Below are 13041 nucleotides of genomic sequence, written 5' to 3'. Positions count from 1 at the left end.
GAAACTGTTGAGGGGCGAGGGGTAACGCCGGTGTGTGAGGGAGGTCTGGGGCGGCCTCTTCCCGCTCCCAGCGCCGGCTTGGCGAAGTGAGAGCAACAGAGGCAAGCTCAGGACTCTCGGGCAGGGAGGGAATTATGCTTGTGTGGAGTTTCAGCCTGCCAGTACGGGATTGTATCCAAAGTAGCTGCTCTCAAGGGAGGACGAGGGTGTGCTAGACAAAGGCGTGGAAGTAAAGCATTGCACACTAAATATCTAGGTTGCCTTTGGTTTTACTTGACTTTTTATATTGCATGTGATAAAACCTCCCTCACTTGGATTTCTGCTAAGACAGGATAGCCAACTGCCTGTTACGGAGGCAAGTACTGAAAATACCTGGAAGATGTATACCCTAGCCTACAAAAATTGAAACACCGAGCCATCTTGCAAAGCATACAGAACTGGCCCCTGCTTCTAAACAGTCAAAAGTATCGAGTCATGACCTTAGCTGTGAAAGCTTCAGGAATCGCTTTGATCCAAACTATATTCCAGCCCTCTCTAAATGTCACTTCTTGCTTCCTTCTTTCAGTGCTATCTGTTGGTCTTTTTGACCTGTTTTCACTTAGGGCAGCTGAACGGACTCGTTTTCTCTGCCATCAGAATGCTGAGTTGGTGAGGCAGCACCTCAGTGGCATGACCGGAGCTTCCCTGAGGAAATGAGCTGGCTTGCTGTGAGAGTCTTTGCAAAAAGAACAGGCTCAAGTCTCCACAAAGACTGTCCTCAAAGGCTAAATTTTCTTGTCTGGAAAGAAAAATAGTTTTATTTAGTATCTTGCAGTTATTCTGGAGATAGATGTAAACTAAATGGAAGTTCCAAAGAGGTTTTTGGCATGCTCGCTTCTTCTAATTAATTACCATGCTATCGTATCCTTGAACCTGTATTTCAAGCCCATACATTCCTACCGCTGTCTCCATTTAATAATAAGACTCAGTGGACGAAGTAAATTAGGTTTCACCTCCTGTTCATCTCTGAGTATACAAGCTACCCGCCTCCTCGACTGCTACGCTGTCCTCTGTGAACAGCTGCTCGTAATGGCTGCTAAGAGGAAGACTTTAGGTTTGCTTTTTATTGTCTAGTTGGAACGTCGTGGAGCCATAAACTTCCAGCTTTTTAATCATATGGACAATCTTTTTTTTTCTTCTTTTGCTTGAGTCGGTTGAATTCTGATAGCAAGTTTGAAGCAACGTGATGGACGCCAATACAGAGTTTAACTTGCATGAGCATCAATCAGTTTGTGGCTAATTCAAGTAATCTTATTTGCTAAGGAGTCGTTCATATGCTAGGCGATATCCAAACATAAATGTAAGGACTTAGTATTGTCACTGATACAAAGCATTTTTAATTCATTTAGTATAAATTAATGTTGTTACTGGTTAATCTTGTTTGGAACTGAGGAGATCTTGCTGACATCTTCAGATGGGCTGCTGCTTACAGGTTAGTGGGTGCCATTTACAAGTCACAGAGCCTGAACCACCGGGCATTGCTTGTTCCTAATTAACCCGCATCAACCTTTTGCCGCTGTAAAAAGCATGTAGTTATTTTGGGGGTTGGACTAGATGACCTCTAGGGGTCCCTTCCAACCCAAAACACTCTATGATTTTCTCATTTAGAAATTACTGTTGGTTTTGGCTTTCAGATGTGTTCTAAAAGAACTCGAATCACTGGGGAAAGCACTGTATGGAGCAAAATTAATTGCCCAAAGATTTCAAGTTCAGAACTGTTCTCACCAGAAGGATCCTGTGAGTGGTTCGGCCTGTTTGCTTTCCATGATTGAAGAAGGCAACCCTCATCACTTCTTCATCGCTACACAGGTAAGTGCTCATGCGAAACGTGGCTCCATATCATTTGAAGCAATCCCGTGATGCCTAAGGATAAGGAAATCTGCCGAAGCCTCGATTATGAGATTTTTAGATAGCTTGTGGGAATTAATCTTGTAAAGCCTTACTTGCTTGTAAATGTATTTGCTAATTATGAAGTAGGAAATCTTTTGTCTTACTTGAACGAGTAGGTATTTTTACCCTAGAAGGATATTGCTTAGTTCAGCAGAAGGTGTAGAAGACGTGCTGACAACCTATTGACATGTAAGAAAACAACTGATGAATTTTAATTTGCATAGTGTCTGTGCGTGCATCCCCTGCCATGAGCTGTTTTGCACAGTAATCTGGAAAGTTAAGTAAAGTGTTAAACAACCATATAACTTCAATTTCAAGATGTTTTGGAGGTTTTAAAGGAAGAATAAAGGTAGAACTTGTGTACAAATAAGAAAGGCAAGTTTTTTCTTAGGTCTGTTACTGGGACTGTATGTGTAAATTATATACCCTATATAGAAAATGGTTTACAGTAAAATTCTGTAAGATACAAGGAGTTTAAAATTACTTGTTATAGAAGAAATTATCTTAATTCCTGCGGTGTACTACACACCAATGAACTGGGACTTTTTCCTCAAAAAATGCGTGTAAGCTTATACATGCATGAAAAAAGGAAATGTTAATAAATTTTCCAGCACAAGTACAGCTGATCAGAAGGAGAGAAACTGAAAATTAAATTGCTCTGAAAGGCACTGCCAGGTATATCTGCTAGATTAAGTTTCTTATCTTTTTTGTAACGTAATTTATCTTCATAGCTTTGTATTGAAAGTAGGTGCATTTGAATTGCAAATATCGTTCAATCTCAAAATATTGACTAAAGTATTTAATTTTACAGGACCAGGATTTAGCAAACAAAGTGAAAAAGAAGGCTGGCGTTCCTCTCCTCTTTATTATTCAGAACACCATGGTTCTGGACAAACCTTCTCCTAAGTCTTTGGCATTTGTTCAAAAGTTGCAGACAAACCAGCTTGTTCCAGAGCACCAAAAACAAAGTATTGTGCAGCTTAAAGAAAAAGAAGGACTCGCAAAGCAAGAAGGTGAAAAGAGAAGAAAACGTAAAAGGGCAGGCGGCCCCAATCCCCTCAGCTGTCTGAAGAAGAAAAAGAAGAAAGCAGAGGAGGGTCAGGAGCCTTCTGCTGAAAAGAAGAAAAGAAGAAAACGAAAGCGAAATAGGGTTAAAGCAGAAGCCGTGCAGTCAGTGCAGAAGAATGAAGAAGAATAACCCCATCTTTGTAAACAATGCAGGACTTGCACTTTGTTTGAACTTTGCAAAATAATAATATGCAGTCTCGGGAAATCCAGTTGCTAACATTAAAACTTTATTTTTATGAGGTGGTACTGCTTATTACTGCATCTCAACGTTTACAGGCTCTTGTCCTAATAATTTATTCTGTTGTTTAGTAATGGGGCTTATGACAAAATACTTGGGAACCCCCATGTTTTATTATTCTCTCCAGCATCTTGATTCCTGCCAGAGAGTTCACGTGGTCGGTAGCAGTTTTTTAGAAATGCTTCTTGGGTTTCATAGGGGGTTTGGTGGGTTACTAGACTGCTTTCTAAATCTAGGTTGCTATTCTTACTAAAACTGTTTTTGACAGTTACAGAATGTGGAATTGACCTAAAAAAGCATAGTATCTTACTTACCTGTAAGTTAACTCTTTTGCAAAGCGACCAGATGCCCTCAAGAAGCCCCTTCCAGCCTAAATTGCTGTGTAAATTCACGTGTGAATGGATATGTCTGTTCATGATCTCTGTTTATTAATGAGATCCTGGAGGGCGTGTGATTGTGTTGGTATTCCTGACATTATAATGGCATCTCTAGCCTGTCTAGTTTCTCTAGTTTAATCTTCCTTTGTAAATAGAAAGAATGCAACGTGAAGTTGCTGAGGGAGAGCCCTGGCTGACAGCTAGTGCCATCGCAGTACAGCGCGGCAGCGGGGGCCTGACATACAGCAGCTGGCGGTGGTGGCACTCGGGCCCGGCTGCGCTTGTTTCTCTCTTCTGTAACAGAATGGAACCGGGTTGGAGGTGGGAGCTGCCAAAATTGTTTCAAGTACCCAACTTTCTTTAGTAGCTATTACCTGTACCTTGCGCTTTTGGGGTGGCACTGGGAGGCCGAAGGGAGTGACCGAGGTGACGTGATGTGGGGGTGTGCAGCGCAGGACACGCTCTGGCATCGGTGCGCTGCAACAGCGTTCCCAGTCATCTCTTTTAACTTCTCTCCGTGTGTTTCCACTTAACTAAGATGCAGTTCTTAAAAGGAAAGCTTTCTGTTTCTTGGCCTACGTGTGTTTAAGCCATGTTTTTTAAACAATCCTTCAACCCATGTACCGTACCCTTGCCAAGTAGTTGTCACGTGGGCATTACCTGCAGCGGTTCTTGAATGCCTGGAGTGCGTACGCAGCTGTAACCTATGAGGCTTTCAGCTGGCTTTTCAAATCATGAGGACAGTTGTTTCACGGAGTTTGAGAAACCCGCTTGAGTGATGGGAGTTGGCCAGTCTCAGCGGGCACCGCAGGGTCGTTCCCTGGGATCTGCAGAGATTTCCTCGGCCAGCGCAGGAGAGGTACGTCGGCGTGCTCCGCGCTCGCAGCTCGGGGCCCGGTTGCTGCAGCCCCGGTGGAGGCGGCTCGCCGCAGCACGGCTCAGAGGAGCGGCCGGTGCCGCCTTTGTTCACCGTGAGAGGAGACTCTCACCTTGGGAGCGGGAAGCAGCAAGGAAGGGTGTTACGCTCGGGGTGAAAGCCTTAATTAAAAATTAAAACCAGTTCATGCTCCTTGTGATATTGTTCATACATTGATTGCTAACAGTCCTGAGGAGAAATTTAATAACTCCTAGAAATTCCGTAATGCAGCATATTTGCATAATGTATATCACCTTTCTCGAGCTGTCCTATTCCCTTCTCCTTCACTTAGTTGGGCACGGTGCCACATTAATCCAGTTTTGCTTCCCATTCCCCCTTAAATATTACTTGTATTTCTTCCCCCTCCCCAAGCCTCCCCCACAGAAAGCACTGCTATAAGTAAAGCTTGGAGCAGGCAGCAGAGATGGTTCATCTTCAAAATCTCATTCTGAGCCAAAAGTATATTAAAACCCAGTAACTTTAAATACTGTTTTTAAAAATTGAGCAGAAAACACCCCCTAATTATTTACAACAGTCCCTTTCAGCGCAGTTGAAACACAAAGCTTAAATACACCTTTTTTGAAGACTACAGACAGACAAAAACGTAATTACTGTGAAAAAAAGATTATTTTACCAGTTCTCTAATGACTCCCACCTTAAGGAATTTGAAACAATATTTATCTGTGTTTCCTTAGTATTTTGCTAACACAAACAGAGTCATGGTGTTGCCATTGAGAAGAGCTGGAATGAAAAGGGAGTGAGCTCCTAAGAGAAAAGCTGTAAAATTTCTCTGCAGCTCTCTTCCACCGAGGTGAACGACTTGCCTCACAGTTTTGGAAGAGAGCTCCTGCCCAGGCAACAAGCAGAGGCGATCAGACCGTGTGTTGTTACCACTTCGAAACTGGAAAAAAAAAAAACAAACCACCCACCCTAGTGTCCAAGTAAAACAAGTCCGCTGGGCCAAAGCTGACAGGCTGCGCTTATATCCTTAAATCAGGAAGGCCAGGAGCAGCCCGTAAGTCTGAGCCCAGCTGGCGGGGGCTGGCTCTGCCTGGGCTGGGCTCCCATGCCTGACGGCGTGGCTGCCTGCCTGTGGCCCCGTGCGGGTGCTCTCCGGCCGCGCTGCCGCTGCCTGCCAGGATTTGGTGGAGGTTTAGCTGGCCCAGGCTAGAAATGATGCCGGGGTCCCTCTAATAATTCAGCAGCGTCCCTAGGCATGGTGTAAAACACCGCTGTGGAGCTAACTGCTGTCGGAGGTGCTCAGCTCCACGTGCTGCCCAAAGCCACGGTGGCCAGTGCCACTCCCTTATTTACCAATAAATGGCCTGGAGATCTGGCCACAGCCCCAGTATAGACAGGGTCCCCAGCGTGACTTTTCTAATAAAGTTTAGCATTGTTTTGCTCTAGCGTGTTGGGGGACTGGTTTGGTTTTTGAAACTACAGAAAGCCAGAGGTAAATTAAAAGGAGCTTGAGCAAAAACTTCTTTGGGGCTATTGATTTCATAGAATCACAGAATCCTTAAGGTTGGAAAAGACCTCCGAGATCATCAAGTCCAACCGTCAACCCACCACCACCAGGCCTACTAAACCATGTCCCAAATTGCCACATCTACACATTTTTTGAACACCTCCAGGGATGGTGACTCCACCATCTCTCTGGACAGCATGTTCCAATGTTTGACCACTCTTTCAGTAAAGAAATTTTTCCTAACATCCAATCTAAACCTGCCCTGGTGCAACTTGAGGCCATTTCCCCTCGTCCTATTGCCCGTTACCTGGCAGAAGATACCAACCCCCACCTTGCTACAGCCTCCTGTCAGGCAGTTGCAGAGAGCAATGACGTCTCCCCTCAGCCTCCTCTTCTCCAGGCTGAACAACCCCAGTTCCCTCAGCCGCTCCTCATAAGACTTGTGCTCCAGACCCCTCACCAGCTTTGTTGCCCTTCTCTGGACACGCTCCAGCCCCTCAATGTCCTTCCTGAACCCAGTATTCGAGGTGCAGCCTCACCACCACCGAGTACAGGGCCACGATCACTTCCCTGCTCCTGCTGCCCACACCATTCCTGACAATAGAAGCCAGGATGCCTCTTACCTCGGACAGGATAAATATGTCCCCAAATCCTATGCTAAAATCCTCAGTAAATCTTTTTTTCAAAAAGAGGGTGTTGTGCAGTACAATGTAAGCTACATGTGCAGGAGTAATAGAAGAAGAAAGCAATAATGCTTCAGCCACAGTCCGCAGGGCATTAATGCTGAATTTAGGACAGAGTCTCATCTACTAGCGGCAAAAGATATTTACCCAGACTGCCTGCCAATTCACTTGGCTGGATTTATACGCTGGTGCGATCTGGTATTGTATAATAAATCACTCCCTGAGCATCTGTTAACGACACTAAATAGGTGAGTTAATTAGAAGCTTCTGGAACCTAGTTTGTTTATGAATCATTAAAGCAAATATGAATATGGTATGACTTGAAGAATAAATACATTCTGGTGGTGAAGGGAAAATAGGATGTCCAGAGCAGTCCTGCTCATTTGTTTTCAGCTGCACTGATACGGTGTGAACGACTTCTCCATCAGCTTTAGAGCGTTCCTGGAGCTTCTTGAACATGTTCTGTCAGACGCAAGATGAAGAACATCGGTACAATACCATTATTTATACTCATTGCGTCTTTCATATAGAAGTTTCACAGGCAGCTACTGTATATTTCATGCCTCTGTGTGGGCGTAATATCTCACACAGGGAGCAGCCAGAGATACGGGGAATGAACAAATAAGAGCCCCAGCAGGTGTTATCATTTACAATTTCGTGGAGAAAGATTGCCGTGTACCGAGGGCAAATGACAGAAAGCAAAAGTTTTCGTACCCCGAGAGTCAGGAGTGAGAGAGAGTGCATCTTGTGATTTAGGAGTGGGCTGACTAATGCCAGGAGAGGAGGTTGTGATGTATTTCTGGTAATTATGATGTCTGCGCACTCTGAGCCCCAAATTTGCCTCAGAGAGCTCAGCTGTCTGCCCACGGAGGCAGTCATTTTGCAAAAGTTGCTTTGGCTTGTTACAGAAGAGACAGGCTGGGCTCTTTGGGGGGAACTTTATTTCTGATTTCTTCTCCTGGGGTTGAGGGGGAGAGCATGCAGCTGCGCTCTGTATATACAGGGAGACAACAAAGCTGTCTTAGCAAGGGTCCAACCAAAAACAACCCAGAGCCAGGAGCTGGGAGGAAGGAAAGGGGCAGTAGATTAGTCACTGGGATTTAAAAGAAACCAAGGAAAAGAGAAAAATATATGTGAGGGTTTCTGGGTGTTAACTGGAGGAAAGAATTGGTCAGTAGTGAAAGGTGAACCAGAAATGGCTTAGCTGTCAAGGAGAGTAGGTGAACAGAGTCATAAACCATAAACAAATCTTTTAAAAAATCTGTCTAATTCCCTTAAGAAAACTTCATTGCCCTTTCTGACTCAGTTTCTGCCTCTCCAAAACAGGGAGCTGGACTGACGAACCTGCTCACAGATCCTGCATTGATAGCCTGAGACTTCCCACAGAACGTAGGTCTCATGATGCCAAATGCTCCTTGTCTTTACTGTTTTTCAATATTGCACACTTTGCAGCACTGGCAGCTTTGCAGCCAAATCCGTCTCCTGTAGAGCTCGCCTGACACTGCGCGTGGCTCCCTGCCCGGCACGCAGATAGGACGTCCAGGAGCAACCTTATTCATGCCATTGTTGATAGGGTGAATCCATGTAGTTAATTGCTCCTGGGGGTACTTGTAGCAATAGCCTGGGATAGAGTGAGGCTCTTCTGCCTGTGGAAATCATGACCCAAAGCATGGTACGGTTTCTTTTTTTAAATCTAATCTCCTGCCAGGAACTCATTAGGGGATTTCAAAGTTTCTTGTTGCAGTCTTGCCTTCTCATTGATCCAGGATGATCTTCTTGCCATGTTCTTTCCTCTGGGGCCAAAGATGCTACTGATTTGACTGTTCAGGGCGGTTACTCTTTCAGACTGCCTTGGAGAAACACCGAGGAAATTTTTCACTTTGTGAATTGGCACCTGTTTTGACAGGCAGGTTTTCAGAAAAAATGAAGAAAGCAGTTTTCTAGAATTCCTGGCTCCCTCCTTCCACCCCTGACTTCTCTGTCAGCTCCCAAGAACACAAGCAGGGCTGTTCCAGGATGGTCCAAAAATCTGTCTAGCCCAGCATCACTCCTCCAGTAATGGCCGAAAGCTGTTCCTCAGGAATAGGATGAAAATAGACAAAACTTTTTTTTGGTACTTCCCCAGATGACTTTCCAACTTTCTGACAATTTGTTAGGGAGTTCCTGACCCAGGAAAAATATTTTGTTTTTAACAGCACACAATGAATTTCTGTTTCACTAATTTGTCCAGTCTCTCCTTGAGACCGTGTAAACTTTAAGCGTCTAATTTTCTGTGGTAAGGAGTTGCACAATTTAAAGGCATCTTACGAAAAATACTTTCACATGTCTGTTTTGAGTGTACTACCTACCAGCTAGCCCTTGTAATGGATGAAACATTAAGCAGTCATTCCTTAGTCATCCTTCCCATGCCACTCGTGACTGCATAGACCTCTGTGGTATTTCAACTCATTCATCTCTTTTTCAGGTTGAAGTGTCTTCTGTAGCACCTAACAGGAAACCAGATTTCAACTTATTCAAGCCCTCTTGAATGTCTCTGCTTTCTGCTGGATGTTCTTCAAGGAAGAGCATGGATGAGAAGAGTCTTGTGAGAAAAGGCGCAGGACAGGAAGTCTGCGTTCAGCTCTTGGTTTGCCACCCACTCCCTGGGCGCCTGAGCTCTGCCATTGCTCTTGGACATGTCTTGGCTTCTCGCCTGTGGAATAATGGTGTAAATATTGCCCTGAGCTCCCAAGCTCTTCAGAGGCTGGGAACACTGTCATGCACAAGTCAACTGGCTACCACACTGATGCTGTTGTAAGAACCTACTCTTTGCCCAATACACAATACATCCTAAATAAAACTCAGCCGTAGACTAGACTTACAGTTGTAACCTTGTACCCTAAAATTAATATCTAAATGATAATTTGAATAGAATAGAATCATAGAACAGCTCAGGTTGGAAGGGACCTTGAAAGATCATCTGGTCCAACCTTTCATGGGAAAGGGAGCCTACATGAGATTATCTAATACCCTGTTCAATTGCATCTTGAAAACCTCCAGTGCTGGGGACTCTACCACATCCCTGGGGAGGTTGTTCCACTGATTGATTGTTCTCACTGTAAAAAGTTCCTTTCTTATGTTGATATGAAACCTCTGCCGGTGTTCCTGTTGCCCCTTGTCTTCTCCATGTGGCTCCTTGTGAAGAGAGAGTCTCTGTCCCCTTTGTAGCCACCATTTAAATACTGGAATACAGTGATGAGGTCCCCCTGAGCCTTCTCTTCTCCAGGGAGAAAAGACCTAATTCCTTCAGTCTTTCCTCACAGGACAGGTTCTCCAGTCCTTTGATCATCTTTGTGGCCCTCCTTTGGAGCCTGCCCAGTCTGTCCATATCTTTCTTGAATTGTGGGGGTCAGAACTGGACACAGTACTCCAGGTGTGGCCTGAAAAATTCTGAATAGAGTGGGGTGATCACATCTCTACCACTGACAGTAATGCTTCTGCGGATGCACCCCAGGATCTGATTTGCCTTTGCTGGTGCAGCAGTGCACTGCTGGCTCATGGTCAGCTTGTCGTCCACCAGGACCCCCAGGTCCCTTTCAGCGATACTGCTCCTCAGCCACACAGGTCTTAGGCTGTACTGGACTCTTTGGTTATGTTGTCCCATACACAAACTTCATACACTTACTGCTAGCCCACCCATCCAGCCAGTCAAGGTCTCTCTGTAAGATGGCTCTCCCTTCTGATGTGTCCACTGTGCAACCCACTTCGGTGTCATCAGCAAACTTGGTGAGAGTGCTTTCAATCCCATCATCCAGATAATTTATGGAGATGTTGAAGAGCGTGAGACCCAGTATCAATCCCTAGGGGACAACACTTGTTACAGGCTGCCAGCCTGAGTGAAAACTATTGATCACCACCCTCTGAATGTGGCCTGTTAGCCAATTCCCTACCCACCTCACAGACCACCCAGTCTGTATCTTGCCCGTTTGTCCAGGAGAATGCTGTGGGAAATGGTGTTGAACATTTTGATGAAGTCCAGGTGAACAACATCCACTGCTTTCCCACATTGAGCAAAGATGTTATTTTGTTGTAGAAGGCCATCAGGCTAGTCTGGTATCATTTGCCATTGGTAAATCTGTGCTGGCTTTTCCCAGTCACCTGCTTCAATTTGATACGTGACACTTTCTAGGAGGACTCATTCCCTTACTTTCCCAGGGATTGAAGTAAGACTGTAGTTTCTTGGGTCCTCTTTTGGGCCTTTCTTGTAGATGGGTATGACAGTTGCCGTCTTCCAGTCATCAGGGACATCCCCCGATCTCCACGACTCTTCATATGTTGTAGGCAGTGGCCTTGCACTGTTTCTAGTAACTAGTTTCCCTGTCTAGCAATGGTCCTACATCTTCCCTGTGCTTCTGCTTACTGCTCATGTATCTGAAGAACCATTTCTTGTTGTTCTTGACATCTTTGGACAATTTCAGTTCTAGCCAAGCCTTAGCCTTCCTGACTGCCTCTCTGCGTGCCCTAGCAAGGTTCTTGTAGTCCTCAATGGCTATATGGCTGCATTTCCATAGCCGGAATCTTCCCCCAAGTCCTGTGAGTGTATTTCTATCCCACTTTTAGACCTTGCCTCTCAGCATGCACAATGAGCTTTCAGAATGAGAGTTAGTTGCTTGTTTATATTAGAATTTTTTTATTAATTAACTTGGATATTAAAAAATCATATAAGGTTTCTGCATCATCGTTAGAATGCCTAAGGAACTGCAGTATTTCCTTTTGCATTGTATAGAAAAGAAGTCAGATTTACTGTTGCCCTAAACAAGAACAATACCATTGTGTAGAGCTTGAGTCAGAGAGAAGCTTGCAAAAAAAACTGAGATAGGTGCTATCAGAACCCAGGCAGGCCTGCCAAGCTTCTGAGCTGAAGATAGTAAAATTAAAATGGGTATATGGCATTCATACAAATCACTGCTCTGTGCCAATCAGTGGACTTTTTTTTTCCATCTGTCTGGCTTTTTGTGATGTCTGGGGGACTTGATTTCAAGTCTGTATTTATTTCTCAATGCTAGTGAGAACTAGAACAATGTTATTACATATGCTTGACCATATCAAAATGGCAGACAATTAGCTTCGGTTAAGTAGAATATTCAGGGGATGTTTAATTTATTAGATTTTTAATTGGTCTCTGTGTGTAATGGACTAGGAAAAGGTAAGAAATAAGGCTGTATATTTCATCTGAAAAAAAATCTTGTTTCCTCCCCTCATTCCTTCCTTTTCAACTGTTGAGATTTTTTTTCTGTTTGTTTGTTATTTATAACTTATTTAATTATCTGCTTTGGAATAATTTTTGGTGGATACTTGCCAGTTTACTAATATTCACTGCCCACTACCTGCTGGTGTCACAAACACGCCATCTGTTCTCTCCTGCCTTCCAAAAGCCGCTGAAGCAGCTAGCTGACTCAAGCTGCAGGTGGTAGGATTGCTCAAAATACATAATCACTGCACTTCTAAATAACAAAACTTTTATTTCATGTATGCTTTTTTAAAAAACTGCATTTGATGAAGGCTTTGTTAGCTACCCTCCTGTTATACACAAGCTTACCTTCACCACAAACAAATCTGGTACCGTTATGCTGAAGAAAACTAATGCCCTGCTTTCACTTTTTTTTTTCTGAAGGATTTCTCAGCATTTTTTTTTCCATGATTGGGCCAAAACTGTGTGTCCCAGCCCCTGAGCACCCTTGATATCCTACTCGCTTGCCTCGTGGTAAGCACCACTTGTTTGGTATGTTTGAGAGTGACGTGAATACCGCTTATCTTTGGCTGTACCCCTGCACCGCCATCTCTGCCTCAAAGTCAGATCCCACCAGCCTTTGTATCTCTTTTTCCCTCTTCTACTCTCACCCCTCCACCTCTTTCCAGGTTCTCTCCTCTCTGAAAGCCACAGAGAAGCCTGTGGCTTTTAGGTGCATCGGTCTTCTGCATGGGCATACAAGGTGTATGGATGGTGAACTGAAGAAAGCTGCCACTTCCAGGTGGAGAACAAGAGGTTGGGGAAGGCACTGGATGCACTTACAGGCATAGGTACATTGGGCCCAGAAAAAAAAAAATCTAACCCGAAAAAGGAATTGTTAACACTAATAGTTACTGAGTTTCAGTAAGTTTATTTAAATTACTAATTTTACTTTAAGTGAAAGCTTAAGATTGGAAATTCTGCTCTTCAGTTGAGAGCAGAAGCAGCAGCTGAAAAATGTATGCTATAGTCCTGAAAACATTTGCTCTTCACTAATGCCCTTGGCTTTGTGACCGTCCTTATCTGCCTGTCTTGCTGGTAAACTTTTGCAGGAATGGGTTTATGATCAGCATCTCCTGGCAGAATCACATGA

The 13041-nt window shown here is 44.2% G+C and overlaps 1 protein-coding gene across 3 annotated transcripts; it reads left to right on the top strand.

Annotated features, from left to right (window-relative positions):
- The first annotated feature begins 6 nt into the window (after nucleotides 1-6).
- On the top strand, nucleotides 7-3265 carry UTP23 (UTP23 small subunit processome component). 3 transcript variants are annotated; one of them, XM_035891592.1, is made up of 3 exons: nucleotides 7-229; nucleotides 1674-1848; nucleotides 2741-3265. In XM_035891592.1, exons 2-3 carry the CDS (start codon nucleotides 1804-1806, stop codon nucleotides 3125-3127), a joined length of 432 nt encoding a protein of 143 aa, XP_035747485.1. In that variant the 5' UTR covers nucleotides 7-229; nucleotides 1674-1803; the 3' UTR covers nucleotides 3128-3265. The 3 variants fall into 3 exon arrangements, with proteins under 3 accessions (XP_035747485.1, XP_035747484.1, XP_035747483.1); XM_035891591.1 differs by having other exon boundaries at nucleotides 7-1339; XM_035891590.1 differs by having other exon boundaries at nucleotides 7-1471.
- The last annotated feature ends 9776 nt before the right edge of the window (nucleotides 3266-13041 follow it).

The sequence above is a fragment of the Egretta garzetta genome, unplaced genomic scaffold (genome assembly GCF_000687185.1).
Source record: "Egretta garzetta isolate BGI_Z169 unplaced genomic scaffold, ASM68718v1 scaffold13, whole genome shotgun sequence".
Lineage (NCBI taxonomy): Eukaryota > Metazoa > Chordata > Aves > Pelecaniformes > Ardeidae > Egretta > Egretta garzetta.
This window is presented reverse-complemented; position numbering and strand designations above follow the sequence as displayed.